Below are 21,525 nucleotides of genomic sequence, written 5' to 3' on the forward strand. Positions count from 1 at the left end.
AGGGCTTGTATGTAAGCATTGTTGGTTAAGGGCTTGTATGTAAGCATTGTTGGTTAAGGGCTTGTATGTAAGCATTGTTGGTTAAGGGCTTGTATGTAAGCATTGTTGGTTAAGGGCTTGTATGTAAGCATTGTTGGTTAAGGGCTTGTATGTAAGCATTGTTGGTTAAGGGCTTGTATGTAAGCATTGTTGGTTAAGGGCTTGTATGTAAGCATTGTTGGTTAAGGGCTTGTATGTAAGCATTGTTGGTTAAGGGCTTGTATGTAAGCATTGTTGGTTAAGGGCTTGTATGTAAGCATTGTTGGTTAAGGGCTTGTATGTAAGCATTGTTGGTTAAGGGCTTGTATGTAAGCATTGTTGGTTAAGGGCTTGTATGTAAGCATTGTTGGTTTGTTGTAAGCATTGTTGGTTAAGGGCTTGTATGTAAGCATTGTTGGTTAAGGGCTTGTATGTAAGCATTGTTGGTTAAGGGCTTGTATGTAAGCATTGTTGGTTAAGGGCTTGTATGTAAGCATTGTTGGTTAAGGGCTTGTATGTAAGCATTGTTGGTTAAGGGCTTGTATGTAAGCATTGTTGGTTAAGGGCTTGTATGTAAGCATTGTTGGTTAAGGGCTTGTATGTAAGCATTGTTGGTTAAGGGCTTGTATGTAAGCATTGTTGGTTAAGGGCTTGTATGTAAGCATTGTTGGTTAAGGGCTTGTATGTAAGCATTGTTGGTTAAGGGCTTGTATGTAAGCATTGTTGGTTAAGGGCTTGTATGTAAGCATTGTTGGTTAAGGGCTTGTATGTAAGCATTGTTGGTTAAGGGCTTGTATGTAAGCATTGTTGGTTAAGGGCTTGTATGTAAGCATTGTTGGTTAAGGGCTTGTTGGCATTGTTTAAGGGCTTGTATGTAAGCATTGTTGGTTAAGGGCTTGTATGTAAGCATTGGTTGGTTAAGCATTGTTGGTTAAGGGCTTGTATGTAAGCATTGTTGGTTAAGGGCTTGTATGTAAGCATTGTTGGTTAAGGGCTTGTATGTAAGCATTGTTGGTTAAGGGCTTGTATGTAAGCATTGTTGGTTAAGGGCTTGTATGTAAGCATTGTTGGTTAAGGGCTTGTATGTAAGCATTGTTGGTTAAGGGCTTGTATGTAAGCATTGTTGGTTAAGGGCTTGTATGTAAGCATTGTTGGTTAAGGGCTTGTATGTAAGCATTGTTGGTTAAGGGCATTGTTGGTTAAGGGCTTGTATGTAAGCATTGTTGGTTAAGGGCTTGCATTATGTAAGCATTGTTGGTTAAGGGCTTGTATGTAAGCATTGTTGGTTAAGGGCTTGTATGTAAGCATTGTTGGTTAAGGGCTTGTATGTAAGCATTGTTGGTTAAGGGCTTGTATGTAAGCATTGTTGGTTAAGGGCTTGTATGTAAGCATTGTTGGTTAAGGGCTTGTATGTAAGCATTGTTGGTTAAGGGCTTGTATGTAAGCATTGTTGGTTAAGGGCTTGTATGTAAGCATTGTTGGTTAAGGGCTTGTATGTAAGCATTGTTGGTTAAGGGCTTGTATGTAAGCATTGTTGGTTAAGGGCTTGTATGTAAGCATTGTTGGTTAAGGGCTTGTATGTAAGCATTGTTGGTTAAGGGCTTGTATGTAAGCATTGTTGGTTAAGGGCTTGTATGTAAGCATTGTTGGTTAAGGGCTTGTATGTAAGCATTGTTGGTTAAGGGCTTGTATGTAAGCATTGTTGGTTAAGGGCTTGTATGTAAGCATTGTTGGTTAAGGGCTTGTATGTAAGCATTGTTGGTTAAGGGCTTGTATGTAAGCATTGTTGGTTAAGGGCTTGTATGTAAGCATTGTTGGTTAAGGGCTTGTATGTAAGCATTGTTGGTTAAGGGCTTGTATGTAAGCATTGTTGGTTAAGGGCTTGTATGTAAGCATTGTTGGTTAAGGGCTTGTATGTAAGCATTGTTGGTTAAGGGCTTGTATGTAAGCATTGTTGGTTAAGGGCTTGTATGTAAGCATTGTTGGTTAAGGGCTTGTATGTAAGCATTGTTGGTTAAGGGCTTGTATGTAAGCATTGTTGGTTAAGGGCTTGTTAGGGCTTGTAAGTAAGCATTGTTGGTTAAGGGCTTGTATGTAAGCATTGTTGGTTAAGGGCTTGTATGTAAGCATTGTTGGTTAAGGGCTTGTATGTAAGCATTGTTGGTTAAGGGCTTGTATGTAAGCATTGTTGGTTAAGGGCTTGTATGTAAGCATTGTTGGTTAAGGGCTTGTATGTAAGCATTGTTGGTTAAGGGCTTGTATGTAAGCATTGTTGGTTAAGGGCTTGTATGTAAGCATTGTTGGTTAGGGCTTGTAGCATTGTTGGTTAAGGGCTTGTATGTAAGCATTGTTGGTTAAGGGCTTGTATGTAAGCATTGTTGGTTAAGGGCTTGTATGTAAGCATTGTTGGTTAAGGGCTTGTATGTAAGCATTGTTGGTTAAGGGCTTGTATGTAAGCATTGTTGGTTAAGGGCTTGTATGTAAGCATTGTTGGTTAAGGGCTTGTATGTAAGCATTGTTGGTTAAGGGCTTGTATGTAAGCATTGTTGGTTAAGGGCTTGTATGTAAGCATTGTTGGTTAAGGGCTTGTATGTAAGCATTTCACTGTAAGGTTTACACATTGTATTCGGCCAATGTGACAAATATCATTTGATTTGATTTAAATCTCTATCTTTTTCCTTTTTGTCTCTCTTTAAATCCCTCTCCCCCCTCTCTCTCCCATTCAATTCAATTCAAAGGGCTTTATTGGCATGGGAAATATGTTTACATTGCCAAAGCAAGTGAAATAAATAATAAACAAAAGTGAAATAAACAATAAAAAATTAACATTATACTCATTAACATTATACTCACAAGTTTCAAAGGAATAGACACATTTCACATGTCATATTATGGCTGTGTACAGTGTGTTATGATGTGCAAATCTCGTTCTCTTTGTTCTCTTTCTTTTTCTCTCGCTCTTCTCTCTCTCTCTCTCTCTGTCTCTCTCTCTGTCTCTCTCTCTGTCTTGTTCTCGCTCGCTCTCTCTGTCTCTCTCTCTCTGTCTTGTTCTCGCTCGCTCTCTTTCTTTTCTCTACTCATCTATCTTTCTATATCTCGGTCTTTCTCTGTATCCCTTTCTTTCATCTCTCTCTCTCTCTCTCTCTCTCTCTCGATCTATGTAATTGTTAATTAGAACCATGGCCAGCCCAATATTGGCTTTGATGCAAAGACAGATGGTGTTGTTTTCTACACAACAGCTCTCCCTGCCAGTACACACACACACACACACACACACACACACACACACACACACACACACACACACACACACACACACACACACACACACACACACACACACACACACACACACACACACACACACACACACACACACACACACACACACACACACACACACACACACACACACACACACACACACACACACACACACACACACACACACACACACACACACACACACACACACACACACACACACACACACACACACACACACACACACACACACACACACAAGGAGTTTGATTAGCTATCCAGGAGCCAGTCTTGAGAGAGCAGATCAAATCACCCACAAAAGCATTTATCTCATTTATATAATCTGCATTAGAGCACGCTCCTATTATCTCACATCCCCTCTCTGTCTCTCCAAACAGACATGGTGTTTTCTCAGGTTGTGCTTTACTGTGGGTGTTGCTTAGGTAGTAGGATTGCAGCTCTCTGATAATGAATATAAAACATTTGGCATGGCGTCTCTCCTCTCCCCTCACCACAACTGGCACATGTGGAAGTAATATGTAGACTCACACACATAGGCAGAGAGGCCAGGAAACCAACCACAGGCAAATATGCTTTTAAAACGCTACAGACCATGCAGGGTACTGGGCAGCATGCACATGTTATTGTTGGGTTTTAAACTTTGCGGAGAGAAGCAAGGGACCAATGTTACAGTAAGCAGGCTTAGCTCTCTATGGCTGTTAGGTAGACATGAGTGGATTGTCAAAAAAATCTCTTTGAAAGTGTGGGTAGTATTTAATTGTGTCACGTTGCATGTTCTGCTGAACAGTTGAGGTGCCAAATGCTTTTCAACAGACATGACCCTTCCAATTGTGTTATACCCATGGAAATTAGGCTAGCATGCTTGCCAGAGGCTAGTATTTATCATATTGGGCTTGTAGAAAATGTTCCAGACTAGAGTTCCATCCCTGGTTATACTCAAGTACCCTTATATTTGGCTTTGAACTGCCCAAGAACTCCTCTTTGGAGATTAACTCCATGCTCGGTTAGGTAGAATGAGGTTATCTTTTGGCTTTGCAAAGTTCCCCGGCGCTCACCTCTGAGTGCAGACCTGAGCTGAATCCAGACCAACAGAAAGAGGCCAGACAGACAGGCCATGCTTGGGTGCGTTAGGTGTTAAGGCATATGATACAGCGAACCCAGGACTAAGATAGTCTGTTTGTCTGTCTGTCTGGGTCTGTTTGTGAGCAGAGGAAATATAAACAACAATGATTTATGTGTTCAGGGATAACGTTTAGGAATAAGGCCCTTTCTCTCTCTGCATGTTTAGTCATATCCTCCTCTTCTTTTCAGGGAGAATGGGGTGATAAGAAGCACAAGGCAACGAGCAGCGTACATGCCTATGACAGTAGGGACAATATAAAGACAAAAATGTATGTTCTGTGAATTGTATGAATCATTGAGTTAATCGTCACATTGTGTCAGTCATTGATGTCTATGCATATAGCACTACGTTGAAGTATTGTTGATACTCTGGGAGTGGAAAAATTAAGAATAGCATTGCTTTTACATTTTCAAGCAGTTCTCATGCAAGTGCTGGCTTCACAGTTTGTGTTCTTGTAAAAGTGGATGCTAGTGGCAATTACTTTCTTCAAACTTTCAAGTCTGATTAAAACATTACTCATATATTCCATTTTTTTTGTTAAATCTCAAAATCCCTCCTCTCTCTCTTTCTTTCTCTCTCTCTTTCCCTCAGCTAACTGGTCGAGTCCCAAAGTGGGTCACTCCGAGTCTTTTCTTTCATATTCCCATATCATATTATTGAGGTGTCAAATCACCATGTAAAGGCCTGGAGCTAATTTGGGGTTTCAGGCTTCCCCCACTAATTCTTTAAGACTAATTACAGTCATATGTCCACAATTAAATTGATAAACTCTGCTGAGCTTGGGAAGGTTTCCCAAAGTAAACCCCTTCCTCCTCCTCCTCTTCCTCCTTCCCTCTCTTTGCTCAGCGTTCCTCCATTGCTCTATTTCACATTTGATAGCTTAGGTGAGGCAGTCAGGCAATGGCACGGTGCTCCATCTTTCTCCACTTAAGTTTTCCTTTCCTTCCTGCCATAGTCTTAGTAAACGTTATTGCTAAAAATAAATATCTACCCTCGCGGTGAATTCTTCGACAGTGTTCGTCTCCCTGGTTTTGGAATTTATTATCTGTGGTGACAATGCCAGGAACATAGAGGAGAGGCCAGGGGTCAGGCAGATAGTGTTGGCTAGTGTTTGTGTGTGTTTGCGTACGTGCGTGTGTGTGTGTTTGGGGAATGGAGAACCTCTCTGTCTGGAGCTCCAAATAGGGATGGAGAGATAACAGAGATAATGTAACTAATTTTCACACAAACAAATGGACACCATGATCTGAAAAATGAACTAACGTTGCAGTAGATTCTTGTGTTTTTGCTTTCCTCTCCCCCCTCTTTGGAAAATTCCTATTAACCAAAATCTGGGGAAGGCAACAAAGTGTGAATGATGGTAATGATCCTATATGTCCACCTATGCTTTAGGGAAATGGCCCATTCAGCACTACGCTCTATCAATTTAGTTCTATGAGTTAATGTTTTAATTTGGCCTGCCAGGCAGCATGTTGTCAGCTGCCCCCCACTTTACATTGGAGGCCTTGGTAATAAGAATGACAAGTATGGAAATATAATGAGGTAGGCTATCTAGACGAGACTGTGTGTTGGAGCCGCCGACTGGCCTGGGATGCTCAGCCCTGCTCACAGTTGTACTACAGTCAGTAGTAGGTTTTTCAGCGCATGTGAATGTTTATCCCTCTGAAATGAAGCATATGGGTCGAGGTCCATTAAGAACCAAAAGGGGTGGTCTCTTTTTCTCTGCACATGCACACACACACTCAGACATGCCAAGTTTCTATCTTTCCCTCCATCCCTTCCTCAATCCCTCCTTCCCTTTCTGCCAGAAGACAAACCAGCATTTCATTGTGGGCTCAGCTCACATTTTCTTCTTCTTCTTTTGACTCTGCATATTACAGCTGGGTTTTGTGCTCTCACACTTTTTTACCTACCTAGGCTTAGGCTGCGTCTCATTGTATCATCCCACTCTCAGCCGGCTCTAATATGGCAAAATGATCTACTTTGAGATGATCCCCAATGGCAACGCCAAACAAACATACTGCATTGATAAAAGTTGTCTCTTTCTTTTGTACCTGTGTGTGTGTGTGTGTGTGTGTGTGTGTGTGTGTGTGTGTGTGTGTGTGTGTGTGTGTGTGTGTGTGTGTGTGTGTGTGTGTGTGTGTGTGTGTGTGTGTGTGTGTGTGTGTGTGTGTGTGTGTGTGTGTGTGTGTGTGTGTGTGTGTGAGCATGCATACACAGACACGCGCATCTTGCACGTGTGTTACCTATGATGAAGACAGATAAGTGTTTGTGCAAATGCAATCACGTGCGTGTGTGTATCTGCTAGCTACATTCATGACAGACATTTTGATAAATCCCTGCACACTGCTTACGCACAATAACAGGTTATATAAACAGTAGAAACCAGACACCTTATTGTGCAAGGGGACCTTGTGTGAAAATAAGGAGAGAACATTGTGAGAGGTCTTAAAATAATGAATGGGGATGGTGTGAAAGATGTGTTTGCGCAAAGTTTAGATGGAAGTTTTACATTTGGAAAGGTCTGTTCATCTCTTTTTTTGTTTGCCTCTCGGCAGGCCTTTACTTTTATCGTCTCGAATTTGTTATTTTCCCAAAAAGTGGATGAACATATCAATATAGAATTGAGTTTTATGTGCATATCTTTATCAACGAAGAAGTCGTTGTGAGTGAAAGCCTTGAAAACCATGAGCCCAATAGAAAATACAGCTTCTGAACAGTATATCACAGCTACCTTGTGGTAGCTTACCATTTTATGTCTTCAGTAACACTATACATGTAGTTCCTTCAGTAGCTGAAATGGAGACTGCAAAAAAGAATAAAAAGTTATTTGATGTAGATTAGACTATCAAAAATCATCCCTATGATATTAAATCAATGCTTATTGCTCTCTGGACTAGATATACCGATACTGTAAATCCCCACACCATATTACTGTTCCTATGGTATCTCTGTGTTTCGTCTCCCTAGGTCCATAATGCTTTAGGTAGTCTCTTAGCACCGGTTTCCCACACACTGATTAAGCCTTAGTCTCTCTAGACAGCTGGGTTGCCTCCCACAATTTTCAAATGTTCCAGCTAGGGTCAGGTTTTTCGACACTAATTAAGCCTTGTTCTAGACTAAAAATAATTTCCAATGGATATTCTCCATTGAGCTTGCTATTTAGTCCAGGACTAGGTTTTATCTGTGGCTGGGAAACCGGGCCATAGTGTCATACAGAAACCTACTGTATCACAGTCATTCTGTGGAATCCTTACCTTCAGCTCTTTTCTCTCACCGGCAAAGTGATGTTCCTCTGTGGTTCCTTTAGCCCTGAGACAAGGCTGTAGACTCCTATAACTGACTATGAGTCTTATTACACCTACTGTAATGCCATAGCAGCCTACAGCCATGTCTTGCGGCTATTTCTTCTGATGTACAGTGTCTGTCTGTAATCTCATTGTGTCTCTCAACCCTCCAGCTATCTGAAACCTCAGTGGTCCAATTCCCTGTGTCTTGTGTTGTGCTGATACATAGCTGTAGACTCCTACAGTATGACTCCTAACACACTACAGCCATGTCTCCGGGTTATGTCTCTTGATGAAAAGTGCACTGTATGTCTGTCTGTAAAGCCATGGTGTCTCTCTTACTGACTGTCTATAACATTGTTGTATCTCTCCTTCCTCCAGGTATCTGGGGGATCTGATGTCCACTTCCCCCCAGGGAACTTCTCCCTCCACTGTCATGTTCAGAAGGAGGTACTTCCCCATGGCAACGAACACCTCCTCAACTGGGCCACCAAGAAGTACAGAGCCGTTACCTCCTTCTCCGAACTCAAGATTGCCCTGGACATCTACATCAAAGTGGGAGAAGGTGTGTTTTACTGTTAGAGGGACAGTATGGAAAAAGGTGGTACCTAGAACCATAAAGGGATCTTTGGCTGTCCTATCTGTAGGATAACCATTGGTTTCAGGTGAAACCATACATCAAAGTGGGAGGATGTGTGCAACATTCTCGTTGAGAATGCCTGGGGACTTTTACACCTAATTTCACTAACTGTATATTTTCTTTGCCTTGTGACAGGCCTTTTCTTCCCCACTAAACATTAATTAAGGGGTTCCTACTCAGTCAGTCATTTTTAATGGAGGCCATACAGTAGCAGAGCACACACTCTCTGTTTTCTGACTTCTCAGTTCCACTAGCCAACCTTCAGGTGCACATAGACTTGACCAGTTGCAGAATTTTTTTTTATTTTTAATCTGGCACCTTGCTTTCCTTGCTTGTCACTTTTCTTATTTGACCATGAGCCCAGAGTCAGTGGAGTGAGGAAGAAGTGACTGATGGAAATGCGTAGTAGGTTTGTGAGGGATCGCTGCTCTGATTGCTGGCTTGTGTGTAGGCCTGCTGCCATATTTGAGGCCTGATAGACGAGTCCTGTGCACTCTGAGAAAAAGAGGGAAGTGGCAGAGTTGTACCGAAGTTGATGAAACAAGAACCAAATTTGTAGACCGAAGAGATCAAACATGGGACTGTTTCTTGCTATTCAAGTCTTCAAGCAGGTTTAGTCAAATACACGAGAGAGATCTATTTATCATATTATCTCTTACTTAACTCCTTAAGCTGCTGTTAAGTAAGATGATAGGGGCCTTGCTCCTCAACTTGTGTCTATAGGAAGATCTCTTCTGAGCAGCAAAGTTTGTAGTAAACTAAACTGTCGAAGGCATTAATGGGTTTAGGGAATGTGAGATGTTCCTTGATAACTATGAGCTGTAAGTGGAAAAAACTGTGAAGAGGTGTCTTGAGCAAAAGCAGACATTGGGGGCCTCATCTCCTCTCAACCAGTCAGTAGAGTTACTGTAGTAGGGAGGCTGGCTGTTGGAAGTCCAGGTCTCCTCCAGGGATGTTGTGTGATTGATCCATTGAAGCCATGCTTCACTCCTTCCTTCACTGTTTCACTCCCCACTGGTCCTTTAGAAACCGAACCGACAGCACGTTCAACTTTGTCAACATCCAGATAGATAGTCGTTAATAGGCCTCCTATCTTTCAATGCAATACAATATCACAGTTACTGCCAGGAGTGGAGTGGAGTTATGGCTCCATTACACATTACAGCATTATGTCAAAATCAAATAAAATTCTATTGGTCACGTACACATATTTAGCAGATGTTATTTCGGGTGTAGCAAAATGCTTGTGTTCCTTGCTCCAACAGTGCAGTAATATCTATCAATTCACAACAATACACACATCAAAGTAAAATAATGGAATTAAGAAATATAGAAATATTAGGACTCCGATATTGCTCATCTTAATCGTTATATATTTTTTAATTCAATTATTTAACTTTTAGATTTGTGTGTATATATATATATATATATATATATATATATATATATATATACACAGTACCAGTCAAAAGTTTGGACACACCTACCCATTCCAGGGTTTTTCTTTCTTTTTTAAATTTGTACTATTTTCTACATCGTAGAATAATAGTGAAGACATCAAAACTAATGAAATAACACATATGGAATCATGTAGTAACCAAAAACGTGTTAAATATTTTATATTTTATATTCTTCAAAGTAGCCAACCTTTGCTTTGATGACATCTTTGCACACTATTGGCACTCTCTCAACCAGCTTCACCTGGAATGCTTTTCCAACAGTCTTGAAGGAGTTCCCACATATGCTGAGCACTTGTTGGCTGCTTTTCCTTCACTCTGCTGTCCAACTCATCCCATGTCACGTTCTGGCCTTAGTTCCTTTTTTTATGTCTTTATTTTAGTTGGTCAGGGCGTGAGTTGGGGTGGGCATTCTGTTGTTTTCTATGTTTTGTTCTGTTGTTATATTTCTATGTGTTTGGCCTAGTATGGTTCTCAATCAGAGGCAGGTGTCTCTGATTGGGAGCCATATTTAGGTAGCCTATTTTCTATTGTGTTTTGTGGGTGGTTGTATCCTGTGTTTTCACCATTTGGGACTGTTTCGGTCGTTTGTTTGTACTTTTGTTAATTTATTAAATATATCATTATGGACACTTACCACGCTGCACATTGGTCTGATCCATGCTACTAGAAATTCTGTTACATCCTAAACCATCTCAATTTAATAATAAATAATAATAATATATGCCATTTAGCAGACGCTTTTATCCAAAGCGACTTACAGTCATGTATGCATACATTCTACGTATGGGTGGTCCCGGGGATCGAACCCACTACCCTGGCGTTAAAAGCGCCATGCTCTTTGGTTGAGGTCGTGTGATTGTGGAGGCTAGGTCATCTGATGCAGCACTCCATCACTTTCTTTTTTGTTAAAAGTTCATTTGTGTAATTTTGACCAAGGCACACCTGTTAATTGAAATGCATCCCAGATGACTACCTCATGAAGCTGGCTGAGAGTGTGCAAAGCTGTCATCAAGGGTGGCTACTTTGAAGAATCTCAAGTATAAAATATTTACATTTGTTTAACACTTTTGGTTACGACATGATTTCATGTGTGTTAGTTCTGATCTCTTCATTATTAGGGCTGAAAAACCTTGAATCATTGCTATTCCAACTTCGGCGAAGCATATAAGGCCCTGCCCCGCTCTCCTTTCGGAAAAGCTGACCACGACTCCATTTTGTTGATCCCTGCCTACAGACAGAAACTAAAACAAGAAGCTCCCGCGCTGTGGTCTGTTCAACGCTGGTCCGACCAATCTGATTCCACACTCCAAGACTGCTTCCATCACGTGGACTGGGATATGTTCCGTATTGCGTCAGACAACAACATTGACGAATACGCTGAATCGGTGAGTGAGTTCATTAGAACGTGCGTTGAAGATGTCGTTCCCATAGCCACGATTAAAACATTCCCAAACCAGAAACCGTGGATTGATGGCAGCATTCGCGTGAAACTGAAAGTGCGAACCACTGCTTTTAATCAGGGCAAGGTGACTGGAAACATGACCGAATACAAACAGTGTAACTATTCCCTCCGCAAGGCAATCAAACAAGCTAAGCGTCAGTATAGAGACAAAGTAGAATCTCAATTCAACGGCTCAGACACAAGAGGTATATGGCAGGGTCTACAGTCAATCACGGATTACAAAAAGAAAACCAGCCCCGTCACGGACCGGGATGTCTTGCTCCCAGGCAGACTAAATAACTTTTTTGCCCGCTTTGAGGACAATACAGTGCCACTGACACGGCCCGCAACTAAAACATGCGGACTCTCCTTCACTGCAGCCGACGTGAGGAAAACATTTAAACGTGTTAACCCTCACAAGGCTGCAGGCCCAGACGGCATCCCCAGCCGCGCCCTCAGAGCATGCGCAGACCAACTGGCTGGTGTGTTTACGGACATATTCAATCAATCCCTATCCCAGTCTTTTGTTCACACATGCTTCAAGAGGGCCACCATTGTTCCTGTTCCCAAGACAGCTAAGGTAACTGAGCTAAACGACTACCGCCCCGTAGCACTCACTTCCGTCATCATGAAGTGCTTTGAGAGACTAGTCAAGGACCATATCACCTCCACCCTACCTGACACCCTAGACCCACTCCAATTTGCTTACCGCCCAAATAGGTCCACAGACGATGCAATCTCAACCACACTGCACACTGCCCTAACCCATCTGGACAAGAGGAAGACCTATGTGAGAATACTGTTCATCGACTACAGCTCGGCATTCAACACCATACAGTCTTGAGATAGAAGCTGTTTTTTAGTCTCTCGGTCTGAGCTTTGATGCTCCTGTTCTGACCTACTGGATGATAGCGGGGGGAACAGGCCTTGGCTCAGGTGGTTGATGTCCTTGATAATCTTTTCGGCCTTCATGTGACATCGGGTGCTGTAGGTGTCCTGGAGGGCAGGTAGTTTGCCCCCAGTGATGCGTTGGGCAGACTGCACCACCCTCTGGAGAGCGGGATACCAGGCAGTGATACAGCCTGATAGGATGCTCTCAATGGCCATCTGTCAAAATTTGTAAGAGTCTTTGGGGCAAAATTAGGGGCAAAATATCTTCAGCCTCCTGAGGTTGAAGTTGCGCTGTTGCGCCTTCTTCACCACACTATCTGTGTGGGTGGACCATTTCAGACCATGTCAGTGATGTGTATGCCTTGGAACTTGAAGCTTTTCACCTTCTTCACTGCTTCCCTGCTGTCTCATGGAGTCCACAATCAGCTTTTTGTTTTGTTGAAGTTGAGGGAGAGGTTATTTTCCTGGAACCACTCCGCAAGGTCCCTCACGTCCTCCCTGTAGGCTTTCTCATCATTGTTGGTAATCAGGCCTACTACTGTTGTGTCGTCTACAAACTTGATGATTGAGTTGGAGGCAGAGTGAACAGGGAGTACAGGAGGGGGCTGTGGGGCCCCTGTGTTGAGGATCAGTGTAATGGAGGTGAGGTTTCCTACCTTCAACACCAGGGACCGGCCCCTCAGGAAGTCCAGGACCCAGTTGCACGTGGTTCAGACCCAGGGTCCCTAGCTTAATGATGAGCATGGAGGGTACTATGGTGTTTAAGGCTGAGCTGTAGTCAATGAACAGCATTCTTACATAGGTATTCCTCTTGTCCAGATGGGATAGAGCAGTGTGCAGTGTGATGACGATTGCATCGTCTGTGGGTCTTTTGGGTCGGTATGCAAATGGGAATTGGTCTAGGGTGTCAGGTAAGGTGGAGGTTATATGCGATTAGTCATTTAGTTCAGTTGCCTTTGCTTTCTTGGATACAGGAACAATGGTGGACATCTTGAAGCAAATGGGGATAGCTGACTGGGATAGAGAGAGATTGAATATGTCCGTAAACACTCCAGCCATGATACGGCTAGGGATGCAATCTGGGCTGGCAGCCTTGCAAGGGTTAACCTCTTGCTCCTACCTGGCACGCAGTCGTCCCATCTAGAGCTCTGGAAATGCAAATGCGCTACGCTAAATGCTAATAGTATTAGTTAAAACTCAAACGTTCATTAAAAAAATACACATGCAGGGTATTGAATTAAAGCTACACTCGTTGTGAATCCAGGCAACAAGTCAGATTTCTAAAATGTTTTACGGCGAAAACATAGCACATATTTATGTCAAACCACCACCGCAGACATAGCTCATTAGCATAGCCAAGTAGGAAAAAATATGCAATCAACAAACGCAGGATAAAAATAAAAAAATTCACTAACCTTTTGAAATCTTCATCAGATGACAGTAATATAACATGTTACACAGTACATTCATTTTTTTTCAATAATCTGCAATATATATCCATAAATCTCTGTTTACAATGACGCATCGTTCAAAAAATGCTACTAAAATGTCAGGAGAAATGAAATAGCTCCGGCAGATAACGTCAGCTAACAAGGAATACACATCATAAACTTTGACTAAATATGCATGTTTTACATATGTATAGGAAGATACACTTCTTCTAAATGCAATCGCTGTGTTACATTTATTTTTAACTTTACAGTTTGCGTTTACTAGGCTATACTAGGAGTCGGCGCTCCAAATGTATCATTATGCCTCCTCTATCTTGGAGTCGACAGAAACCCAAAATGAACACATAAATATTCCCTTACCTTTGCTGTTCTTCCATCAAAAGACCTGGAAGGGATTATACTTACCAAAACAGCGTTTAGTTTTCAAGTCTGCGTCTTTCGGTTCTCAAAATAGCCACATTTCGGTCGAAATGTAGGCAAAATTCAAGTGGATGCGCACCAAAACGTCGAAAATATATATTATATGTCGAGTAAACTTGTCAAACTATGTTCATAATTAAGCTTTAACATGTTATAAAGGTGTACAGCAATTGTGAGGACAAAGCGAAACACACACGTCTTTTAATCGATCCTGAAGAAAAGACTTCACCGGAGCAGAGCGCGCATAATCGTACACTTTTTTTCACGTGACCGAGACCTTTCGGCACGCTCAACGTCTCGTGAGCGCGCGATTCTCACAATGAGAAGCCCCATTGAAAGCAGGCTTCGCGCTGAACACGTACAGACTGTTCCCAGAGCGGTAGTTGTTTGGGAAGGCGTATACGATGACGTCAAAGTTGGGCCAACTTTTTCCATGACAAGAGAGACTTTGGGAGAATGCATGCCCTGAGACTTCTGCTTTACATAGAGACAAAATGTAAACGGTTTTAGAAGCTTTAGAGTGTTTTCTATTCGATAATATTTTTTTTATATGCATATATTAGCAACTTTTGACAAAAATTTATCCTGTTTTATATGGGTACCCAATTCCTCCAGAAGGGGCAGTAAACAGGGGTAGGCTTAACAGGTTAACACACTTAAATGTCTTACTCAGAGAATGAGAGCCCACAGTCCTCAGGAGTGGCCTGTGTCGGTCGCATTGTGTTATCATCAAAACTGCTGAAGAAGGTGTTTAGCTTGTCCAGAAGCAAGATGTCGGTGTCCACGACGTGGCTGGTTTTCCCTTTGTAGTCCGTGATTGTCTGGAGTCCCTGCCACATAGCTCTCGTGTAGAATTACAACTCAACTTTGTCTCTGTACTGACGTTTTGCTTGTTTGATTGCCTTACGGAGTGCATAACTGCACTGTTTTTTATTCAACCATATTCCCGGTCATCTTGCAATGGTTAAATGCGGTGGTTCGTGGTTTCAGTTTTGCGTGAATGCTGCCATCTATCCATGCTTTTTGATTTGGGAAGATTTTAACAGTCAGTGGGAACAACATCCCCTATACACTTCCTGATTAACTCAGTCACTGTGTCAGTGTATACGTCAATGATATTCTCAGAAGCAACCCAGAACATATCCCAGTACACATGCTCAAAAAAAATCTTGAAGCATGGATTCTGATTGGTCAGACCAGCGTTGAATAGACCTTAGCCTAGGTACTTCCTGTTTGAGTGTCTGCCTATAGGAAGGGAGGAGAAGAATGGAGTCGTGATCTGATTTGCCAAACTGAGGGTGGGGGAGGGCCTTTGTTTCTTTCCCTTCTGGGATGGCTACAATGGTCAATAGTTTTTGAAGTGCGAGTTGTACAGGCAATGTGTTAATAGAACTTCTGTATCTTTTTCTTCAGATTCATTTTTTAAAGCCCCCAGCTACAATAAATGCGTCTTCAAGATTTGTGGTTTTCAGTTTGCACAAAGTCAGGTGTAGTTCCTTGAGGGCTGTCGTGGTATCGGCTTGAAGGGGAATATACACGGCTGGTACTATAACCAAAGATAAATCTCCTGGGAGGTAATACGGTCTGCATTTGATTGCGAGGTCGGTATTCTAGGTCGGGTGAACAAAAGGACTTGAATTCCTGAACGTTATCAGAATCACACCACGAGTAGTTAATCATGAAACATACACCTCAGGCCTTTGTTTTATGCTCTCCATGTTCTGTGCTCTCCATGTTCTTAGTCACGCACGCACACACACACACACACACACACACACACACACACACACACACACACACACACACACACACACACACACACACACACACACACACACACACACACACACACACACACACACACACACACACACACACACACACACACACACACACACACACACGCACACACACACACACTCATCCTCAGCTCTTCAAAGTGTCATGAGGAGGTTCGGGGAGGAAGGTGCCAAACCTTTACTTTATATTCTCTAAACCTCACTACTGTCCAAGACCTTGTTTGCCAAATAAGGAAGCATCTGTCTTGTGATTCCTTTGAAAAGATGGAGAAGAGATTGCATGCCTTGGATGGAGTATAATAATATTTAGAATGGTGGGAAACCTGACAGGAATTACTGATTGGATGTGTTTATGACTGATATTGTTCAAAATGTATTTTCAAAACATATTGGCCTTAATTTTGTCAGAACCTGAATAATAGTGTTCAATGCTAAACCTGTCTGTATGTCCCTGTCTTTTACCAGAAATCCCAAAGTGTTTAGATTAGAGGCCGACCGATTAAATCAGAATGGTAGATTAATTAGAGTCGATTTCAAGTTTTCATAACAATTGGAAATCTGTATTTTTGGGCGCCGAGTTGCTGATTTTTTCATTTATATATATATATATATATATGTTTTTATACCATTATAAGTCAGTTAAGAACACATTCTTATTTTCAATGACGGCCTAGTGGTGGGTTAACTGCCTTGTTCAGGGGCAGAACGACAGATTTTCACCTTGTCAACATGGGGGATCCAATCTTGCTACAGTTAACTAGTCCAACGCAATAACGACCTGCCTCTCGCTCGTTGCACTCCACAAGGAGACTGCCTGTTACGCGAATGCAGTAAGCCAAGGTAAGTTGCTAGTTAGCATTAAACTTATCTTATAAAAAATAATCAATCATAATCACTAGTTAACTACACATGGTTGATGATATTACTAGATATTATTTAGCGTGTCCTGCGTTGCATATAATCTGACTGAGCATACAAGTATCTAAGTATCTGACTGAGCGGTGGTAGGCAGAAGCAGGCACGTAAACATTCATTCAAACAGCACTTTCGTGCGCTTTGCCAGCAGCTCTTCGTTGTGCGTCAAGCATTGCACTGTTTATGACTTCAAGCCTATCAACTCCCGAGATGAGGCTGGTGTAACCGAAGTGAAATGGCTAGCTAGTTAGCGCGCGCTAATAGCGTTCCTAAAGTCACTCGCTCTGAGCCTTCTAGTAGTTGTTCCCCTTGCTCTGCATGGGTAACGCTGCTTCGATGGTGGCTGTTGTCGTTGTGTTGCTGGTTCGAGCCCAGGGAGGAGTGAGAAGAGGGACGGAAACTATACTGTTACACTGGCAAGACTAAAGTGCCTATAAGAACATCCAATAGTCAAAGGTTAATGAAATACAAATGGTATAGAGGGAAATAATCCTATAATTCCTATAATAACTACAACCTAAAACTTCTTACCTGGGAATATTGAAGACTCATGTTAAAAGGAACCACCAGCTTTCATATGTTCTCATGTTCTGAGCAAGGAACTTAAACGTTTGCTTTCTTACATAGCACATATTGCACTTTTACTTTCTTTTCCAACACTTTGTTTTTGCATTATTTAAACCAAATTGAACATGTTCCATTATTTACTTGAGGCTAAATTGATTTTATTAATGTATTATATTAAGTTAAAATGAGTGTTCATTCAGTATTGTTGTAATTGTCATTATTACAAATACATGTAAAAAAAAAAAGAATTGTCCGATTAATCGGTATCGACTTATTTGGTCCTCCAATAATCGGTATCGACCTCTAGTTTAGATATCTCAAAACGTTGGCTGAACAAACTGTAGTGTAAATACTCACCCATTTGCTCATGAGTAATCATCTTGAAAGTTTAAAAGAACTTGCACACAGCGATTCCCAGTATCACTTCAGTATATTAAGCTATTGTCCTCTCTGCGTTCGTCAGAGCTTCTTCCTCTTGACGATTAATCATGTATAATCACATCACATCCAGTGTTCGAATTATACATCGAGTCATGATCTCATCTCATAATCTCATCCACCCACCTTCTCCTTTCCTCTTTCAGACCCAGTGTTCTCCGATACTTGCAAGATCGACAACAAGTTCCTCTCTCTGAACTACCTTGCTGGCTACGTAGAGTCCCAGGCCTCTAAAGGCTGTGTCCTGTCTGGACCCGACCAGGACCAAGAGGTCCACATCATCGAGCTGCAAGCACCCAACTCTAGTAGGTCAGTACTGTAATCCACCACAACCATAACATAAACATAACTCCAGCTGGTCAGTACTGTAGCCCACAACCAGAACCAAAAAATAGTCTGACCCAAATAGGGTGCACATTTATCTAGTTTGGGCTGGTTTCCTGGACACAGATTAAGCCTAGTTCTGGACTAAAGAGATGGAGATTCTCTATTGAGCTTGCTTTGAGTCGAGGAGCAGACTTAATTGTTCACTGGGAAACTGGCCCTTTATGTCAATACAATACACATTATGTCGATCACAGTAACTCTTAGCACAAACCTTAATGATCTCAGTGTAATTTCCCCATTACAAGAGGCCAGAATGATCTCTCTCTCTGGTTTCTGGTAGTTTGTTTTGGATACGAAGGAAGAGGGTGGGTAATATTGACCTTATGATGTTCTGTTAAGAACTCTACCTCAGGCTCAGAGTCTATGAGGTTGTCCCAAATTGGCACCCTATTCACTATTCGCCATTTGGGATGCAACCTATCTCCAGTCTGCCAGATAATCGCCTCACTCTTCCAGTGGTGTGATTACTTTGTATATGCATGAAGAGCCCAGAAATACATGTATTTCACCATACTTCCACTATGTGGTATGGTCTGTTACACACATGTCCTCCTCTTTCTGGGAATACTTCCAGTTTCTTAATCAGTCGGCCAGACTGAGTCAAGGCATGTAAATACAGAGTGTTTTGGGCCTTCCAAAATTCTTATGTCTCTCTCTCTCTCTCTCTCCCTCTCATTGAGCAGTGCGTTCCAGGTGGATGTGATCGTTGATCTGAGGCCGTTGGGGGCAGATGTTCTGTTGCCTCGTGACATCGTGCTGCTGCTGAAGTGTCAGAAGTCTGTCAACTGGGTCATCAAGGCTCACAGCATCAGCGGGAAACTAAATGTAGTGGTACGTGACTCAGAACGTCACTCTTAACGTAACAAACACAGCCTCTCCTTTTGGAAAGAGCTGTTTTGATTTTCAGTAGTAGCAGTTTATTTAATGGCCATCTCCAGAGACCCAAGAATCCATCCCTCAGCTTTATAGCAAACCAAGTGGCGGCACTGTTGAGTTCAAATTGAGTAGTTCTACATTCAGATTTCTCACTGCCAAAATGTTTTTCACTGTCTCAGTAACACATCACAATGGCACTGATGGTGTGAGGGGATACAGGCAGAACAACCATGTCACAACACATGACTAGACAGGCACAGCAGACAGACAGGCATGTCACCACTTTGTGTTGCTGACCAATACATTTGTCACAATCTGAGGAGTGTTGAAGTGGCACCTGGTTTCAACCTGCCTGCAGGGGATGTAGGGATGGAAGGAGGGAGGGGGATGGATGAACCGTGAAATATCACCCTGACAGCACTAAGGGTTGTCATCGCATCAAATAAGGAAGGGAAAGGAGGAGGAGAAAGGAGGAAGAGAGGAGGGGGGCAAGACATATTCATAGGCTCATCACAGACAGTATTTGTGCTCACAGCCTGACCTGTTTGTCATCCATGATAATGTGAGTTATGAGAGCTGCTGACTGCAGGCCCTGGCTGACTGCAGGCCCTGGCTGACTGCAGGCCCTGGCTGACTGCAGGCCCTGGCTGACTGCAGGCCCTGGCTGACTGCAGGCCCTGGCTGACTGCAGGCCCTGGCTGACTGCAGGCCCTGGCTGACTGCAGGCCCTGGTTGCATCCCAAATGACACCCTATTCCCTACAAAGTTAACTACTTTTGACCAAAGTACTATGGGCCCTGGTCAAATGTAGTGCACTATAATGGGAATAGGGTGCCATTTGGGACCAGTCCTAGCTCTGCCTATGGTTTCACCAGACCTGAGTGGTTTGGATTGCAGAAACGGTAGGGTGTTTGGATGGGTAGGCGTATAACGCAATCGTGTATTAACACAAAGGTTGGCAGTTTCCCTGCAGTTTACCTACTGACCTGCAGTTTACTGTTCTAGGACAGTACCAGTACCAGCTTGATCCTATATGGGTTGGCAGGTAGCCTAGCGGTTAAGAGCGTTGGGCCAGTAACTGAAAGGTTGCTGGTTCAAATCCCCAAGCTGACTACGTGGAGAAAAAAACATATGCTGATGTGCCCTTGAGCAAGGCACTTAACCCTATTTGCTTTGGATAAATTACAAAAATAAATATCTGTTTAACATGACAGTTAATAACCAAATCAAATATTATTTGTCACATGCGCCGAATACTTAATCGTGAAATGCTCGCAGATCTCGACAAACCATTTCTGTCAGAACCTTGCGTTGTGCACGGGGGCATTGTCATGCTGAAACAGGAAAGGGCCTTCCCCAAACAATTGTCACAAAGTTGGAAGCACTGAATCGTCTAAAATGTAATTGTAGGCTGTAGCGTTAACATTTCCCTTTACTGGAAGAAAGGGGCCTAGCCCCAACCATTATTCCTCCTCCACCAAACTTTACATCTGGCACTATGTATTGGGGCAGGCCGGATCACCTGTTGCCATTTCACCCATTCTGTCTCGGCTTCTATCTGTCCAAGCTCTTCATCAGTATATTCTGGCCCATATAAATATGGTTCTACAAAGTATGCATCCTCTTCAGTTTCAGCTGTCCGACTCAGACATGTTTTGATTTTGATGTAATGGTTTTGGGCAGTGTAACGCTTGAAAGATGTGTCTGTACTACGCTATCCTCGAGTAGCAGGCTCCGTAGAATTTGGAGGAGTGGCCAAGCAAGACTAGCAGCACGCGGATAGTAGTGACATAGAAATGAGTTCCAATACAAGGGCAAAACAGTAAACACAGTTCGGGATATGCACATTTATGCTCGTAATTGTGGAAAAAGTGTTTCGATATTGACATGCCTGTATAGCCCAGATGTTTTGAAATACGTTTTTTGGGGTGAGTCTGGCCACTACCACAATTTGACTCTTGCAAGCAACTAAGACAGCCAAAGAAATCTCAGGAGTGGAAGTCTGATCAAACCAATTGTCTGAGTGAGGCTTCAAAACTAAAAGTAAGTGGAAAATGTTAAAATCAGAAATATCCCTTTAAGCATTCTTTTGACTATTTAGCAGTCTTATGGCTTGGGGTAGAAGCTGTCTTGGAGCCTGTTAGTCTGACAGCCGAAGCTCCGGTACCATTTGCCAGATGGTAGCAGAGTAAACAGTCAATGACTTGGGGGGCTGGAGTCCTTGGCAATTTTTCTGGCCTGATATAGAGATCCTGGATGGCAGGGAGCTCGCCCCGAGTGATGTACTGGACTGTCCGCATCACCCTCTGTAACGCTTTGCGGTCGATGGTGGTGCATTTGCCATACCAAGCCGGGATGCAGCCAGTCAAGATGCTTTCGATGGTGCTGCTGTACAACTTTCTGAGAATCCGAGAGCCCATGCCAAATCTTTTCAGCCTCCTGAGGAGAAAGAGGACTGTTGTGCCCTCTTCACAACTGTCTGTGTAGACCATGTTAAGTCCTTAGTGATGTGGATGCCAAGGAATTT

At 42.6% G+C, this 21,525-nt stretch overlaps 1 protein-coding gene across 3 annotated transcripts in view; it reads left to right on the forward strand.

The window, feature by feature from the left end:
* Nucleotides 1–21,525, forward strand: part of LOC123998300 (transforming growth factor beta receptor type 3-like) — a 149,615-nt gene that overhangs the window by 95,514 nt on the left and 32,576 nt on the right. For all 3 annotated transcript variants that reach the window (XM_046303390.1, XM_046303389.1, XM_046303391.1), the window contains 3 exons: nucleotides 8,095–8,278; nucleotides 17,882–18,044; nucleotides 18,806–18,953. In XM_046303390.1, coding sequence (XP_046159346.1) covers nucleotides 8,095–8,278; nucleotides 17,882–18,044; nucleotides 18,806–18,953 — 495 coding nt within the window. The remainder of the gene's footprint in view (nucleotides 1–8,094; nucleotides 8,279–17,881; nucleotides 18,045–18,805; nucleotides 18,954–21,525) is intronic.

Source organism: Oncorhynchus gorbuscha, linkage group LG15, assembly GCF_021184085.1.
Source record: "Oncorhynchus gorbuscha isolate QuinsamMale2020 ecotype Even-year linkage group LG15, OgorEven_v1.0, whole genome shotgun sequence".
Taxonomy (NCBI): Eukaryota; Metazoa; Chordata; class Actinopteri; order Salmoniformes; family Salmonidae; genus Oncorhynchus; species Oncorhynchus gorbuscha.